Source organism: Entelurus aequoreus, linkage group LG24, assembly GCF_033978785.1.
Source record: "Entelurus aequoreus isolate RoL-2023_Sb linkage group LG24, RoL_Eaeq_v1.1, whole genome shotgun sequence".
NCBI lineage: Eukaryota > Metazoa > Chordata > Actinopteri > Syngnathiformes > Syngnathidae > Entelurus > Entelurus aequoreus.
This window is the reverse complement of record NC_084754.1, coordinates 32645301-32664075: the sequence shown is the minus strand read 5'-3', so window position 1 is coordinate 32664075 and position 18775 is coordinate 32645301. Positions and strand designations below refer to the sequence as shown.

Here is an 18775-nt window from a genome sequence, read left to right as displayed (position 1 = left end):
CTTGTCCCTCTTTATTAATTTATACGCTTACATTTAAAAATCTACATAGTTTGTAATCTTCAATACGCATTACAAAAGAAAATTAGCTTGTGTTTCTGATTGAGATATATATATATATATGTATATATATATACATATATATATATACACATATATATATATTTATATATATATATATATATATATATATATATATATATATATATATATATATATTACAAAATAAAATTAGCTTGTGTTTCTGATTGAGATATATATATATATATATATATATATATATGTATATATATGCACATATATATATATTTATTTATATATATATATATATATAAATTAAATATATATATTATATATATATATATAAATAAATATATATATACGTATATATATATGTGTGTATATATATATACATATATATATATATATATATCTCAAGCACAAGCTAATTTTCTTTTGTAATGCATATTGAAGTTTACAAACTATGTAGATTTTTAAATGTAAGCGTATAAATTAATAAAGAGGGACAAGCGGTAGAACATGGATGGATACAAATACACATACATACTGTATATACATGCATCCATTGTGTATATATATAAATCCATCCATCCATCCATCCATCTTCTTCCGCTTATCCGAGGTTGGGTCGCGGGGGAAGCAGCCTAAGCAGGGAAGCCCAGACTTTCCTCTCCCCAGCCACTTCGTCCAGCTCCTCCCGGGGGATCCCGAGGCGTTCCCAGGCCAGCCGGGAGACATAGTCTTCCCAACGTGTCCTGGGTCTTCCCCGTGGCCTCCTACCGGTTGGACGTGCCCTAAACACCTCCCTAGGGAGGCGTTCGGGTGGCATCCTGACCAGATGCCCGAACCACCTCATCTGGCTCCTCTCTATGTGGAGGAGCAGTGGCTTTACTTTGAGCTCCTCCCGGATGGCAGAGCTTCTCACCCTGTCTCTAAGGGAGAGCCCCGCCACCCGGCGGAGGAAACTCATTTCGGCCGCCTGTACCCGTGATCTTGTCCTTTCGGTCATAACCCAAAGCTCATGACCATAGGTGAGGATGGGAACGTAGATCAACCGGTAAATTGAGAGCTTTGCCTTCCGGCTCAGCTCCTTCTTCACCACAATGGATCGATACAGAACCGCACTACCGAAGACGCCACACCGATCCGCCTGTCAATCTCACGATCCACTCTTCCCCCACTCGTGAACAAGACTCCTAGGTACTTGAACTCCTCCACTTGGGGCAGAGTCTCCTCCCCAACCCGGAGATGGCACTCCACCCTTTTCCGGGCGAGAACCATGGACTCGGACTTGGAGGTGCTGATTCTCATCCCAGTCGCTTCACACTCTGCTGCGAACCGATCCAGCGAGAGCTGAAGATCCTGGCCGGATGAAGCCATCAGGACCACATCATCCGCAAAAAGCAGAGACCTAATCCTGCAGCCACCAAACCAGATCCCCTCAACGCCTTGACTGCGCCTAGAAATTATGTCCATAAAAGTTATGAACAGAATCGGTGACAAAGGGCAGCCTTGGCGGAGTCCAACCCTCACTAGAAACGTGTCCGACTTACTGCCGGCAATGCGGACCAAGCTCTGACCCTGATCGTACAGGGAGCGGACCGCCACAATCAGACAGTCCGATACCCCATACTCTCTGAGCACTCCCCACAGGACCTCCCGAGGGACACGGTCGAATGCCTTCTCCAAGTCCACAAAGCACATGTAGACTGGTTGGGCAAACTCCCATGCACCCTCAAGGATCCTGCCGAGAGTATAGAGCTGGTCCACAGTTCCACGACCAGGACGAAAACCACACTGTTCCTCCTGAATCCGAGGTTCGACTATCCGGCGTAGCCTCCTCTCCAGTACACCCGAATAAACCTTACCGGGAAGGCTGAGGAGTGTGATCCCACGATAGTTGGAACACACCCTCCGGTTCCCCTTCTTAAAGAGAGGAACCACCACCCCGGTCTGCCAATCCAGAGGTACCGCCCCCGATGTCCACGCGATGCTGCAGAGTCTTGTCAACCAAGACAGCCCCACAGCATCCAGAGCCTTAAGGAACTCCGGGCGGATCTCATCCACCCCCGGGGCCTTGCCACCGAGGAGCTTTTTAACTACCTCAGCAACCTCAGCCCCAGAAATAGGAGAGCCCGCCACAGATTCCCCAGGAACTGCTTCCTCATAGGAAGACGTGTTGGTGGGATTGAGGAGGTCTTCGAAGTATTCCCTCCACCGATCCACAACATCCGCAGTCGAGGTCAGCAGAACACCATCCGCACCATACACGGTGTTGACAGTGCACTGCTTCACCCTCCTGAGGCGGCGGATGGTGGTCCAGAATCGCTTCGAAGCCATCCGGAAGTCGTTTTCCATAGCTTCTCCAAACTCCTCCCATGTCCGAGCTTTTGCCTCTGCGACCGCCGAAGCCGCACACTGCTTGGCCTGTCGTTACCTGTCCGCTGCCTCCGGAGTCCTATGAGCCAAAAGAACCCGATAGGACTCCTTCTTCAGCTTGACGGCATCCCTCACCGCCGGTGTCCACCAACGGGTTCTAGGATTACCGCCACGACAGGCACCAACTACCTTGCGGCCACAGCTCCAATCAGCCGCCTCGACAATAGAGGCGCGGAACATGGTCCACTCGGACTCAATGTCCAGCACCTCCCTCGTGACATGTTCAAAGTTCTTCCGGAGGTGGGAATTGAAACTCTCTCTGACAGGAGACTCTGCCAGACGTTCCCAGCAGACCCTCACAATGCGTTTGGGCCTGCCAGGTCTGTCCGGCATCCTCCCCCACCATCGCAGCCAACTCACCACCAGGTGGTGATCGGTAGAAAGCTCCGCCCCTCTCTTCACCCGAGTGTCCAAAACATGAGGCCACAAATCCGATGACACAACTACAAAGTCGATCATCGAACTGCGGCCTAGGGTGTCCTGGTGCCAAGTGCACATATGGACACCCTTATGTTTGAACATGGTGTTCGTTACGGACAATCTGTGACGAGCACAAAAGTCCAATAACAAAACACTACTCGGGTTCAGATCCGGGCGGCCATTCTTCCCAATCACGCCTCTCCAGGTTTCACTGTCGTTGCCAACATGAGCGTTGAAGTCACCCAGTAGGACAAGGGAATCACCCGGGGGAGCACTTTCCAGTACTCCCTCGAGCGCATCCAAAAAGGGTGGGTACTCTGAACTGCTGTTTGGTGCGTAAGCACAAACAACAGTCAGGACCCGTCCCCCCACCCGAAGGCGGAGGGAGGCTACCCTCTCGTCCACCGGGTTGAACTCCAACGTGCAGGCTTTGAGCCGGGGGGAAACAAGAATTGCCACCCCACCTCGTCGCCTCTCACTGCGCGCAACGCCAGTGTAGAAGAGAGTCCAGCCCCTCTCGAGAGAACTGGTTCCAGAGCCCTTGCTGTGCGTCGAGGTGAGTCCGACTATATCTAGCCGGAAGTTCTCTACCTCGCACACTAGCTCAGGCTCCTTTCCCCCCAGCGAGGTGACGTTCCACGTCCCAAGAGCTAGCTTCTGTAGCCGAGGATCGGACCGCCAAGTGCCCTGCCTTTGGCTGCCGCCCAGCTCACAATGCACCCGACCTCAACGGCCCCTCCCATGAGTGGTGAACCCATATACTGTATATATATCTATACTGTATATATATATATACTGTATATATATATATATATGTATATATATACTCAAGACGAAATTCTCGACTCATGGTTTGTTTTACCATGAATTGATTCATGTGGACCCCGACTTAAATAAGTTGAAAAACTTATTCGGGTGTTACAATTTAGTGGTCAATTGTACGGAATATGTACTGTACTGTGCAATCTACTAATAAAAGTTTCAATCAATCAATGATTTAAATCTGGGCTACTAACCGCGCCTTCTCTTTGCCATTGGGGTTTGTCTGATTTACTGTACATTGCATCCCTTTTCTAACTCCACACACTGTTTCTAGTTGGGTACCCGCCCCTTCTGAAGTAGCCAATTGTCGAAGCAAACGCGGTTTGTCTGACGTCAGTGAATCGCGCACACGGGATAGGTGGATGCAGTTTTTAAAATGTCAACAGTCGTGAGCAGCTGAGTGTGAGCCTGGTGATGCAAGCAGTGGATTGTGCCTCTTATTTCATACATTTTAGTATTTACGGTCAAATATGAGAAAGATTATCTTTTAACGATTTACGGAGCAACGCACGTTGGATGCCATTGACGGTGACTCCCAGTTTTTAAAGGTAAATAATGTGATTTATACGAGCATGACTAGCTTTAGCTAAAGTCAGCTAGCTTCGGTGGAAAAAACAACTTTGCCGCCAGAAGTAAATAAGTTGGCTTCTTTAATGCTCACAATTACTGATCATGTTTGCTGCTCAATTGTGTGCTTTGTGCTGTTATATATTAGAACAATGGTGAGGGTGTTTTTAAATGTATTAGGCTGACCATATTGTGACATCCCAAAAAGAGGACACATATATGCGTACCAAGGCCGGGACTTGGTGAACATTTGCCAATGATACTCGAACTTGCCTTATAACTAATCCATCCATCTATCTTCTTCTGCTTATCCGAGGTCGGGTCGCGGGGGCAGCAGCCTAAGCAGGGAAGCCCAGACTTCCCTATCCCCAGCCACTTCGTCCAGCTCTTCCCGGGGGATCCCGGGGCGTTCCCAGGCCAGCCGGGAGACATAGTCTTCCCAACGTGTCCTGGGTCTTCCCCGTGGCCTCCTACCGGTCGGACGTGCCCTAAACACCTCCCTAGGGAGGCGTTCGGGTGGCATCCTGACCAGATGCCTGAACCACCTCATCTGGCTCCTCTCCATGTGAAGGAGCAGCGGCTTTACTTTGAGCTCCTCCCGGATGGCAGAGCTTCTCACCCTATCTCTAAGGGAGAGCCCCGCCACCCGGCGGAGGAAACTCATTTGGGTCGCTTGTACCCGTGATCTTGTCCTTTCGGTCATAACCCAAAGCTCATGACCATAGGTGAGGATGGGAACGTAGATCGACCGGTAAATTGAGAGCTACATCAACTTCAGATCTATTCCTCAATTCAAAATGTTGTAGTTTTTTTATGTTGTTTTTTTGTTTGTTTGTTTTCCACACTTTTTTGTCAAACAAAACAATGTTTTTTATGGCAAACACACAAAATATGCAAAATCTTCCACCAAAAATATTTTTCAAAGTAGAATATTTGATATGAAGTAATCAGAATCTTTGATAGGTCAATAATTCATAGTAACATTGATTTTGATTCAATATTATGTTTTAAGCAATGACCGTTTGAAAGGGAAAAAAACAGCTTTGTTTTATTAGTCAACATTGCAAATTTTTCTAGATTACATTTCACCTTTTAAGCTTTTTATTTCACTTTTGTTATGTTTTTGTTTATTTTAATAGTATATTTTAGAATGTGCCGTAGGCTTTAAAACATTAGCTGTGGGCCACAAAGGGTATAAAAAAATAAATAAAATAATAATCTGCGTCCTTTCTGATTTCAATGCGTTAAAAAGACACAAAAAGTGTGTTAACGCCAACACTGGTTGACTGTATAACAAAATAAGTCAGTTATATTCTGTAACATTCACAGTTTTGGAAAAAAAGTGCAGAGGTAGAAATATTCAAAATAACCTTGTATATAATCTAAACATAAATAATGCCTCCAAAACAAGTTAATTAAATGTTAACAAAAAACAGCAGACGAGCTCTCGCCCTGCACGGCTGTTTTGTGCTTTGTAGTGTCGATATGGGCTTGTAGATCGTTGGCCCCTTTATTTGCCACAGATATACAGGTATACGTGCATTCTGTTTTCCATGTGTCACGGCCAGGACAAAAACACAGATACTTTTACCGCAAATCATCCGTGAAGTTGCATTTACGTTTCGGCTTCTCTCTTGTGTTCTGTTTGTCTCTTGACTGTCTCTCTCTGTCTCTGCACCTCCCTCACGAGTGTTGCTGCGTGCGCACACCTTCACAATTTGTTTTGTTTTAACCCTGGACGTACATTGAAAATACACGCAACCTTAACTCAAAATACCGGACATTTGAGGCATTTAAGAAACCCCGACCGGACAGCCCCGCAAAAGAGGACATGTCTGGGGAAAAGAGGACGTATGGTCAGTTTAATCAGAATCAGAATAGTTTTATTGCCATTGTTTGAGAACGGGTTCACAAACTAGGAATTTTTCTTGGTGCAAACGTGCGACATATAACACATATTTGGTATAAAAAGAGCTGTGACTGAGCTATCAGATAGAAGGAATTCAAGGAGCTACTGTTAGGAGTTATTGTTCATTTGCCTGATGGCCGAGGGGAAAAAACTGTTCAGGTGGCGGGAGGTGTGGGTCTGGATGGAGCGTAGTCTCCTGCCTGAGGGGACAGGGGAGAATAGTGTGTGTCCAGGGTGAGAAGAGTCAACTGTGATCCGACCCACACGCCTCCTGGTCCTGGAGGAGAACAAGTCCTGGAGGGATGGGAGCTTGCAGACAATCACCTTCTCAGCAGCTCGTACGATGCGCTGCAGTTTATTCTTATCCTGGACTGTGGCGCCGGGGAACCACACTGTGATGGAGGAGGTCAGGATGGACTCTATGATGGCTGAGTAAAACTGCACCAGCATCTCGGTCGGCACCTTAAGTTTCCTCAGCTGCCGCAGGAAGTACATCCTCTGCTGGGCCTTCTTGATGAGGGAGCTGATGGTCAGCTCCCACTTGAGGTCCTGGGTGATGGTGGTGCCCAAGAAACGGAAGGAGTCCACAATGGGGACGGGGGTGGGAGAGTCAATCAGGGTGAGGGGGGATGGTGGGGCTGTGACTTTCCTGAAGTCCATGATCATCTCCACTGTTTTCTGGGCATTCAGCTCCAGGTTGTTGAGGCTGCACCAGGACGTCAGCCGGTCCACCTCTCTCCTGTAGGCGGACTCATCGCCATTCGAGATGAGCCCGATGAGGGTGGTGTCATCCGCAAACTTGAGCAGTTTTACGGATTGGTGACTGGAGGTGCAGCAGTTTGTATACAGGGAGAAGAGCCAGGGGGAGAGTACACAGCCCTGAGGAGTACCAGTGTCTGTGGTTCGACTGTCCGAGACAATCTTCCCCAGCCGTACGTGCTGTCTTCGGTCTGTCAGGAAGTCATTAATCCAACTGCAGAGGGAGTCGGGCACGCTGAGCTGGTAGAGCTTGTCTCGTAGCAGTCCAGGGAGGATGGTGTTGAAGGCAGAGCTGAAGTCCACAAACAGGATCCTAGCGTAGGTTCCTGGGGAGTCCAGAGGCTCCAGGATGAAGTGGAGGGCCAGGTTCACTGCATCATCCACAGACCTGTTGGCTCTGTAGGCGAACTGCAGTGGGTCCAGGAGGGGGGCGGTGATGTCCTTGAGGTGGGGCAGGACCAAGCGCTCAAAGGACTTCATGACCACAGACGTCAGCGCGACCGGCCTGTAGTCATTTAGTCCTGTGATCCGTGCTTTCTTGGGGACAGGGACAATGGTAGAGGTCTTAAAGCAGGACGGCACGCGGCATAGCTCCAGAGAGGTGTTAAAAATGTCAGTGAAGACAGGAGCCAGCTGGTCCGCACAGTGTCTGAGAGTGGACGGGGAGACACCATCCGGCCCGGGGGCCTTCCGCGTATTCAGCTTCAAGAACTGCTCTTCTTTAATGGAGAGGGTCTTTACAGTCTTATGATGTTTTTGGAGTCCTGTGATGTCATTGGAGTCCTTTAATGATGTGCTGGCATTGGTGGGGAGGGTGATGGTGGGGGGGGCATGGCTTTGATGAGCTGAAGGCCGTTCATGACGACAGTAATGTGTGTTGAGGCCCTGAGCGAGAGTCCGGTCATTCAGGGCCTGGGGGGTTTTGGGCTCATAGTTCGTAAGGGCCCTTAGACCTCTCCAAACTGCCGCAGAATCATTGGAGCGGAACTGTATATGTATGTAAATGTATACTATAGTATTTGTGAAGATGATGGCAACGCGCGTGAAAGCATCAACAGCGCAAGCTAATAAGATTCCAAAGTTATTTTAATTAAAAAGTCTGACTAGGTATAATATTGTTGTGTTTATGCCGTCTTTCTATCAAAACGTTTCTGCTTGTTCTGTCAGTTTTGGATGTTGGTGTTGTGCACCTATTTTAAACCTAGTCAACAATGAGGGGACTTCCGGTGTTGTCTGCATTCAATCAAGTTAAGTTAAAATACCAATGATAGTGTCACACACACACACACACACACACACACACACACACACACACACAAGGTGTGGTGAAATTTGACCCATCCCCTTGTTCACCACCTGGAAGGTGAGAGGAGCAGTGAGCAGCAGTGGCCGCGCCCTCTCTCTCTAGGTCGTCCTCAGACGAGCCTTCCATCGTTGCTTCCAGTCATCCCGATTCTCCATACATTTGGCCAGTTCCTTGGTACTCTGAGCTCCTGCATCCTTCTTGAGTATGTCCACGTATGTTAGTGTGGGACGTCCTCTTGACCGATGCCCATGTGTTGGTTCCCACAGTACCAATTTGCTGGCTGGCAGCTCCTGATGCCTTTGGCAGTGCCCTGCTAGTCTCATTCTCCTTACAGCAATCTTCTCGCTCACCCTTGGTATTCCCCTGTAGAGGACTCTGTTGGTTACGTGCGCACTCTTGTTGATGTTATGCACTGCACGCAGCATCCTGGTGTAGCAACCATCCAGAGACCTCTCCAGGGTTGGCTTCAGGGTCCAGCATTCGCTGCCATAGAGGAGAACGGACTCAACTGTCGCGTAGAAGAAGCTGAGTTTGATTTGGCGGGGGAGGTTGGAGCTCCATACACTGGTCATGCCGTTCAGGGCCCTCCATGCAAGTGCCTTCCTCACTTTTAAATCCTGCTCAGTTGAGTTGACCCATCCGCCCAGGTATTTGAAGTCCTCAACTTCTTTCAGCACAGTGCCTCCTGCTGTTATCAGAGGTTGATGTTCTGGTGGAACATTGTAGGTCATGACCTCAGTTTTCTTGGCATTTAGCCTAAGGCCAACCTTGGCGCACTCTAGCTCTACCCTGTGTAGGAGTTCTTGTGCTTGTTCCACGTTGTTGGAGAGCAGACTGATGTCATCCGCATAGTCAAGGTCTGTCAGGACCACTGCCGGTTGTCGACTCGACTTCCTTGGTGTCAGCGTGAAGCCAAGTTCCTGCTCTCGCCCATTTATTGCCTTCCTGAGCGCATGATCAAGGACTATGATGAAGAGGAAGGGGGCTAGTGTATCCCCTTGTATAACTCCAGCCAGGATGTCAAACTCCTCGCTGTTGCCATCTGGGGTCACCACCCTGGCCCTTGTTCCTGCGTACATGGACTCTATTGCTCGGAGTAGGTTCGGAGGAATACTGTATGCCTTCAAGATCTTCACCATCGTGCCTCGATGTATCGAGTCAAATGCCTTTTTGAAGTCTATGAAGCATAGGACTGCAGTCAGGTTGTCCTTCCTCACCTCCTCAATCAATCTCCTAAGTGCCAAGATCTGGGCTGTAGTTGTTCGTCCTTCTCGAAAGCCGTTCTGATTTACTCTCAGGTGAGGGTCGATTGCATGCCGGACCCTGTTTAGGATCATGCGGTTGTAGACTTTCGCAGTGATACAGGTCAGGCTGATGCCTCGGTAGTTGTCTGGCTTCGAGAGGTCTCCGGATTTGGGCACTGGTACGATGTTTGATAGAGACCACATATCAGGCAGCCGATTGTGCAGCAGAGCAAGGTTGCAGAACTCTAGAATGATGTCATCAAGATCACAGTTCTTCACGACCTCTGGGGGTATGCCGTCCGGGCCAGCGCTTTTTCCCACTCTTACTGTGGCTTTTGCCCTGGCGAGCTCTCCGAGTGTGAAGGGACCATCGTTGATGTTCAGGTTTGGGAGGACTGATGGTATTTCTTCTTCCTCAGCTGCGTCTGCTGTTTCTCCCAGCAGCCTTTTGAAGTGACTGGACCAGGTTGTCACCCTCTCCTCCGGGCTGTGTCCCTCCACCTGTCCCTCCTTGGTCCTCTTCCGCCCCGTCATCTCATTGATGACCCTCCAGGCCTCCCCATACTGTTGTTCACCTTGCGCCGCCTGCACCCTCCGCACTCTCTCCATCAGTTCTTCCCCTTTGATGGTATCATAGCATTTGAAAAGAAACTGTTTGGCTTCATTCAGCTCGCCACGCCTCTCCACAGTTGGTTCCCGCTCAAAGTTGAGGCGGGCTTCCTCCACCATCCCTCGTGCTGCTACGACCTCTGGGTGTTTGGATCGTCTGGAGGTACTGACTCTCTCCATCATGGGCACGTACAGCCTGGTCGCCTCCTCATTCGCAGTGACGAATCTCCTGTATTCTCCACTGGCCTCCGCTCCCCTGTCCAGCTGCTGGAATCGTCTCCTCATCTCCTCTGCGTATCTGGTTTGAAGGCCAGGGTCACTTGAGAAAGCTTTCCAGTTATACCGGATCTTGGGACTTGGTTTGGGGACCCTGAGGCTCAGGCAAACTCTCATTGAGACCACACGGTGGTCTGAGCCCACAGAACTGAAAGTGCTGTATGGCTCAGCATTCAGGATGGAGTTCCTCCATTTCTTCCTCACTAGGATGTAATCTAGCTGCCGTAGTGTTCCTGAGGCTCGGTCTCGGAAGGTCCACCTCTTTCCTGTTCTCTTCCGGAAGATGGTATTCGCCGCCAGTAGCTCGTGTTCCATGAGGAAGGCAGTGAGGTAGGTGCCGTTGCGGTTGGTAGAGTCGTGGTAAGGGAAGGGTGCGTCCTCTGGTCCAAGCCTTGCATTGAAGTCCCCAAGGATTGCCAGGAAGTTGTGCGCTGGGACGCCACGGACCGCTCTTACAAGGTCCTCAAAGAACTTCTCCACCACGTCAGATGGTGCCACGTTGGTGGGTGAGTACACGACTATGACTGTTGTTACTGGGTTGCCCGAGAACTCTGCGCTCAGAATCCTGTCGGTGTGGTGGTAAACCCGACGGAGAGCCTTACGTGCCCGTGGGCCCAGCATTAACCCTACACCGCCTGTTGCGGCCTGGGCCTCGTTCCTCCACGCAGATGCAGAAATGAACGTGCATCTCTCCACTCTGCAGTACAGGATGGGGTCATCAGTGTGCACTCTCCTGTGTTCTTGGACCCCCAGGATCTCCACTCCCCGTTCCTCTGCACAGTGTGCAAGCTCTATCAATCTCGCTTCTTCTCTCGCTGTGCATGCGTTGAAGGTTCCCATAACAAATGGTCTCCGACAGCGCATGAGTGCATTGGACGTGGTGCTGTGTTCGGACAGGACCCTCCCTGGGACAATCCCAGGGTTTGAGGTCCTGTCGTCATGGTGTCCTCCAGGAGGAGGACCAGCACCACCATCCGCTGCGATGTTCCTGCGGACTCCCGCCGCTGGAAGTATAGGATTTGGGATGACTTTGTACTCCATGGTTGGCTTTACTATGCTAATAGCGAACTGTGGGGCGCAACTCCTCGCAGTCCCGGTTTTAGTTCAGAGTGACCTTCTCCTAGACAGGTTGCCATCCAAGGCTTACGAGCCCCATCTGCCCGAATGCGGCAGGTAGCACGGGGGTACATCTTACCCGTGGCGGTATTAACCCGACCTGACTATTGCTGACGACTGCCCGGTAATCATTTTTGGTGATTTAACCCCCAATTCCAACCCTTGATGCTGAGTGCCAAGTGTTAACTTATAAATGTAGTTTACTTTGAGCTGAGTTTTTGTTAAAGGCCTACTGAAATGAAATGTTCTTATTTAAACGGGGATAGCAGGTCCATTCTATGTGTCATACTTGATCATTTCGCGATATTGCCAAATTTTTGCTGAAAGGATTTAGTAGAGAACATTGACGATAAAGTTCGCAACTTTTGGTCGCTGATATAAAAGCCTTGCCTGTACCGGAAGTAGCGTGACGTCACAGGTTGTGGAGCTGCTCACATCTGCACATTGTTTACAATCATGGCCACAAGCAGCGAGAGCGATTCGGACCGAGAAAGCAACGATTACCCCATTAATTTGAGCGAGGATGAAAGATTTGTGGATGAGGAAAGTGAGAGTGAAGGATTAGAGGGCAGTGGAAGCGATTCAGATAGGGAAGATGCTGTGAGAGGCGGGTGGGACCTGATATTCAGCTGGGAATGACTAAAACAGTAAATAAACACAAGACATATATATACTCTATTAGCCTCAACACAACCAGGCTTGTATTTAATATGCCACAAATTAATCCGCATAACAAACACCTCCCCCCTCCCGTCCATATAACCCATCAATACAAATCAAACACCCGCACAACACACTCAATCCCACTGCCCAAAGTATCGTTCACCTCCGTAAAGTTCATACAGCACATATATTTTCCCAAAGTTACGTACGTGACATGCACATAGCGGCATGCACGGACGGGCAAGCGATCAAATGTTTGGAAGAAAGCTGCATACTCACGGTAGCGTGTCTGCTATCCAACTCAAAGTCCTCCTGTTTGTGTTGCTGTAGCCAGCCGCTAATACACCGATCCCACCTACAACTTTCTTCTTTGCTGTCTTCATTGTCCATTAAACAAATTGCAAAAGATTCCCCAACACAGATGTCCAGAATACTGTGGAATTTTGCGATGAAAACAGAGCTGTTTGTATTGGGACACAATGGTGTCCCAATACTTCGGCTCAATCCGTGACGTCATGCGCAAACGTCATCATACCGAGTTGTTTTCAGCCGGATATTTACCGGGAAATTTAAAATTGCACTTTATAAGTTAACCCGGCCGTATTGGCATGTGTTGCAATGTTAAGATTTCATCATTGATATATAAACTATCAGACTGCGTGGTCGGTAGTAGTGGCTTTCAGTAGGCCTTTAAGAATACAGTGTTGTAAGTGAGCTCTGCTGCTGGTGTGGTAAGGTTGGCACTAAAGTTCCGACGGCACATGGCAGTTTGTCGCAGTGTATCAGTCAATTTTGCGTGTTGCAGTTAGCTTGTGTCATTAATTATTGATCTGTATAACAACTACGAAAATGGGGCCTGAAGGTAATGTTTTTTGTGAGGCTCGGCTTTTACAAAGCTTCATAATAGTACGTTTCAATAGGTCAGAATAAATTTGGGCTAGCTTGTTTTTGTGGAGTATATTTTTCCATTGTTGTTAATGATTCTGTTCTCCTAAACTTTTTGTTTCAGAAAGAGCTTTTCACTCGCCCAGCTGCCACCATGAGCTCTGTACTGTCTTCTGTACGGACTCTCATGCAGATGTTCGACGAGAAAAAAGATGAATTTATCCGTGAAATTGATAATGTCCACATGGTTTGGCTTGAGGAGATCCAGCAAGAGGCCAACCGCATGTTCTCAAGGTAGGTGTTTTATTTACTTTTGTCTGAGCTGCACAGTGACATAGTTAGCTCGTCTGCCTCACAGATGAGAGATTGAGGTTAAAAATATTAGTTGGAGCATCTCTGTGTGATGCCAAAAGTGCAAATAAAACATAAAAAAGGTCACATTTCCACAGAGCCTCTACTAAGCATGCCCTGCACCATCCATGTGGGTTAATTTACTGTACGTTAATAATGGAACAGTTCATAGTTGCAAATAGGCACGTGCCAATTACCGATTTTAAGGTATACCGTGGTATGAAAAAGTTAAATCCTTCAGATCCTGTGCGGCTCACAGCCACACTCCCTGCACACAGCTGTGCACAATTTATGGTGGATGAAGGAGGCTCGCTTACTCAACTTTTCCCTCCATTTTAAAATGATAAAATCGTCTATTTGGGAATGCTTCACCGAAAAGAGTCAACGGTTTGTCGGAAGAAGATCGCCAAATGTGCTTGCGGACAGTGGCAGCAAGAGAAGACAACACATCGTGCATGATAGCACATCTACTATGGCGTTATATTTGTGTCTTAATGCTGAGGTCAGAAAAATGTTTTGCCAACACAGTCATCACATTTTCAAAATAAATTGAACTCAAGCGAAAAATACAAAATGTTTGAGCAAATATAAATGTATTTTGTGCACAGTAAAAGTGTTTGCTTATTTTTTATTATCCATATGAACACTAAATAATTACTGCTGTCTGCAGTCAGACCGATGCACTCTCTTGGGCCCCCTCTCTTCCTCACCTTTCTGAGCATTCAACTTTTTTTCTACACTTGCTAGGGGTGTAACCATACACAAAAATTTCGGTTCGGTGCGTACCTCGGTTTAGAGGTCACGGTTCGGTTCATTTTCGGTACAGTAAGAAAACAACAAAATATAAATGTTTTGGTTATTTATTTACCAAATTTGTAAACAATGGCTTTATCCTTAACAATGGGAACACTATAATAATTCTGCCCACGTTAATCCACATTAAACTGCCTCAAGTTGTTGCTCAGATTAAATACAATGACAACACTTTTCTTCTACATTTAAGAAGTGCAACATTAAACCGTTTCAAGTCAACTCATCATGCTTAATTTACTACAGCATTTGGGAAGCCTGTAGTTGATTTTTATTATGTAAATGTTATATTTTTATCAACATGTGATTGCAGGGACCCTGCCATTCAAAACTAGGCTGCTCCATTACTAATGATTAATGTAATTATAGCTGGAAAAAATAGTACAATGGCAATAGGAGAGACTATTCATCCCTGAACACCACAGAGTTCATGTAGGCTTAATGATGCAGTTACATTATTATATCAACTATCAGAGACAGAAACTCTTCATTTAACATAATGTCCTTTTTTGCTGCTTCAACACAGCTCAATCAACACAGAAAAAGGTAAAGTGAAATAACAGACAGACAGGGCTTTGCTGTCCGTAACACACACACACACACACCGCAAAATGAGCTAATGTTACGCTAAAAGCGAATTAGCCTTCACCTCAAGCCAGGACTGCAATCGAGCTGAACTGCAGTTTATATTTCTAGAAGGTCAAAGGGCTCATAGTGTTGTTACTAGTAGTTGAATGGGAGGTGTTTATTATAATTTGGGGAGAGTCCGCAGCCTGATGCTTACCTGCTAAACCCTAAGCATTGACTACATGAGCTCTGAATACGCACTGCTGATTGGCTGTTACCGCTCTGAATACGCACGCACGTATGGGCAAGCGATCAAATGTTTGGAAGCCGCAGCTGCGTACTCACGGTAGCGCGTATCCAACTCAAAGTCCTCCTGGTAAGAGTCTCTGTTGTCCCATCTCCACAAGCATGCGTATCCAACTCAAAGTCCTCCTGGTAATGTTGTCCCAGTTCCCCACAGGCGAATGGTAAAGCTTGACTGTCATCGTTCGGGAATGTAAACATTGAAACACCGGCTACGACGTAGCCGCTATGTGTTTGTGTTGCTGCAGCCGGCCGCTAATACACCGCTTCCCACCTACAGCTTTCTTCTTTGCTATCTCCATTGTTCATTAAACAAATTGCAAAAGATTCACCAACACAGAAGTCCAGAATACTGTGGAATTTTGCGATGAAAACAGACGACTTAATAGCTGGCCACGGTGTCCCAAAATGTCCGCTACAATCCGTGACGTCACGCGCAAACGTCATCATACCGAGACGTTTTCAGCAGGATATTTCGCTGGAAATTTAAAATTGCAATTTACTAATCTAACGTGTTATAAAGTGCAATTTTAAAATTCCCGCTAAACTTCCAGTTGAAAAACTCCTTTGGATATGATTTATGCGCGTGACGTCACAAAATCCACCGAAGTGGTTGGACCCCATCGGACACGATACAAAAACCTCTTGTTTTCTTCGACAAAATTCCACAGTATTCTGGACATCTGTGTTGGTGAATCTTTTGCAATTTGTTTAATGAACAATGGAGGCTGCAAAGAAGAACGTTGTAGGTGGGATCGATCGTGTATTAGCGGCTAAATACAATACTTACAGCAGCACAACAAGGACTACTTACTTAGCAGACGCCTAGCCGATGCTTGCCGCCAAACCCACGGATGAAGTCCTTCGTCGCGCCGTCGATCGCTGGAACGCAGGTGAGCATGGCTGTTGATGGGAAGATGAGGGCTGGCTGGCGTAGGTGGAGCGCTAATGTTTTTATCATAGTTCTGTGAGGTTCGGTTGCTAAGTTGCTAAATTAGCCTTAGCGTCGTTAGCAACAGCATTGTTAAGCCTTACCAGGCTGAGAATTTTTAACCGTGTAGTTACATGTACATGGTTTAATAGTATTGTTGATCTTCTGTCTATCCTTCTAGTCAGGGGTTTATTTCTTTTGTTTCTATCTTCATTTGAGAACGATGCTATCACGTTAGCTCAATAGCTAAGTGTGTCACCGATGTATTGTCGTGGAGATAAAAGTCCCTTTAAATGTCCATTTTGCGTGCTCGACTCTCATTTTCAAGAGGATATAGTATCTGAGGTGGTTTAAAATACAAATCCGTGATCCACAATAGAAAAAGGAGAGAGTGTGGAATCCAATGAGCCAGCTTGTACCTAAGTTACGGTCAGAGCGAAAAAAGATACGTCCATCACTGCCTCTCTAGTTCTTCACTGTAACGTTCCTCATCTACGAATCTTTCATCCTCGCTCAAATTAATGGGGTAATCGTCGCTTTGTCGCTCCGAATCTCTCTCGCTCCATTGTAAACAACGGGGAATTGTGAGGAATACTAGCTCCTGTGACGTCAGGCTACTTCCGGTACAGGCAAGGCTTTTTTTTATCAGCGAGCAAAAGTTGCGAACTTTATCGTCGATTTTCTCTACTAAATCCTTTCAGCAAAAATATGGCAATATCGCGAAATGATCAAGTATGACACATAGAATGGATCTGCTATTCCCGTTTAAATAAAAAAAAATTCATTTCAGTAGGCCTTTAAGGCCCCGTTATATTTGTGTCAAAAAGGCAACCAATCCTAGAACTGGACAAATGTTTGCTCTGATTGGATGCTTGGTCTCCAATGAGATCACTTGTTATGTTATCCCGGAAGCATTAGTTTGCGCCTGATTGAGTCAATTACTACATCCTTCCAAGGACCTAGCCCATGTGGTCGAGGGAGTGTGGGTCCTGGAAAGAGTTCTTCAGCTGCTTCTGGAGCGATGTTAAATGGGACGGACTAGCCTTCGCAACACTTCCTGGTTTTGTCACGTGTTAACATCTCCCGGCTTGCGGTCAGGCCCACTAAGTTGAGAAAAGAAGAGAAAGAAAGCTGACAAAGTTTTCAATTATGAAGCAAAAGTTGTTTTATATTTATAGTGTCTATATGTGTTGTTCTCTGGGGATTTATATCCTTCTCAGAGAGAAATCTTTTATTTGTAAACATAGTGAGCTACTTTATACTGCAACTAACCTGAATTGTAACGTACGCTGGTCAACTTTATTTTTAAAATTAGCTTTAGATATGCAGTATATTTCAGCAATAAAAGGTTTTTAGGATATCTATATGTTATTTATTACATTTTGTTCGTATTAGTGTGAATGTGGTCTGTCCATCTGTGTTGCCCCTGCGATGAGGTGGCGACTTGTCCAGGGTGTACCCAGTCTTCCGCCCGAGTGCAGCTGAGATAGGCTCCAGTACCCCCGCAAAACCCGAAAGGGACAAGCGGTAGAAAATGGATGGATGGGTGGGTGGATGGATAGCTATGCGTCAATTCATTTTTATTAACTGGACCGAGGGACTGTGATTCTCTTCATGAAGCAAATAGTTATTGAGTAGTTTATAGAGAAATGTGATGGTGATTGCTTGATTTGTACGTTTTTAGATCAAATGAAATATGTAATACAACTATCAGTTTTGCAAACTCACCTGATGAGGTAGTTGGACAAGTGTGTACCTGCTGTGTCATCCAGATGATTTACCAAACAGAAATCCTCATGTTTTTTCTTTTTGGAAGGTGAAATAACTGAAAACATGTTTTATATTCTAGTTTCTTCAAAATAGCCTCCCTTACTGCTTTGCACACTCTTGGCATTCTCTCGATGAGCTTCAAGCACACCTCATCGAGAGAATGCCAAGAGTGTGCAAAAAAGTAACCAGAGCAAAGGGTGGCTATTTTGAAGAAACTAGAATATAAAATATGTTTCAGTTATTTCACCTTTTTGTAACATAAGTCTACATGTGTTAATTCATAGTTTTGATGTCTTCAGTGACTATCTACAATGTAAATAGTCATGAAAATTAAGACAACTAATTGAATGAGAAGGTGTGTCCAAACTTTTGGCCTGTACTGTATATATGTACGTATATATGTGTTGCCTTCAATATTCTAATGGTGCTGTCATTCAATTTCAGAGATTTTAACACAGAGCTAGAGTTGATGCCCAAGACGCCATCGCAAAAAAAGAATAGCCGCAGAAAGCGTGTGTCTGTGGGGCGCCAGGAAGAAGGTCAAACCAGGAGGTTTGTTTGCTGAAATTTACTTTTTGACGTATTTCTTAAAGGGGAACAGAACTGTACTTTTTGGGGGGTATTTACCCTATCCTTCACAATCCTTATGTGAGACAAGCACACACGTTTTGTTTTTTTTTTAATGCATTTTAACTCGTAAATAAACACATAAGTCAGCCAACAATTGGGAGTCATTGCATCTATTGCGCTCATAAAGAGCCCCAAAAACATAAAAAAATATACATGATGTAAGTAAGTATAGTATGGCTGTCAAAGTTAACGCAATAGTAACATGTTAACAATTATTTCCTTTAATGGTGCAAATTATTGTTGGCTTAAATATTGTGTATATTCTTTGATAACATTTTATGGTTGGCATTCCTCAATTACAGTACGTTTTGGCAGGCTGAATTTTACACTTTATTAATAAAAAGAGAAGGTTAAGACATTGTCATGAAGCAATATAAATA

At 46.2% G+C, this 18775-nt stretch overlaps 1 protein-coding gene across 2 annotated transcripts in view; it reads left to right on the top strand.

Annotated features, from left to right (window-relative positions):
* The first annotated feature begins 4064 nt into the window (after positions 1-4064).
* Positions 4065-18775, top strand: part of LOC133641904 (inner centromere protein-like) — a 50730-nt gene continuing 36019 nt past the window's right edge. Inside the window, exons 1-3 of one of the 2 annotated variants that reach the window (XM_062036016.1) lie at positions 4065-4247; positions 13158-13327; positions 18210-18317. In XM_062036016.1, the coding sequence (XP_061892000.1) occupies positions 13188-13327; positions 18210-18317 (248 nt within the window). In that variant the 5' untranslated portion in view covers positions 4065-4247; positions 13158-13187. The remainder of the gene's footprint in view (positions 4248-13157; positions 13328-18209; positions 18318-18775) is intronic. The other variant, XM_062036015.1, reaches the window with a different exon arrangement.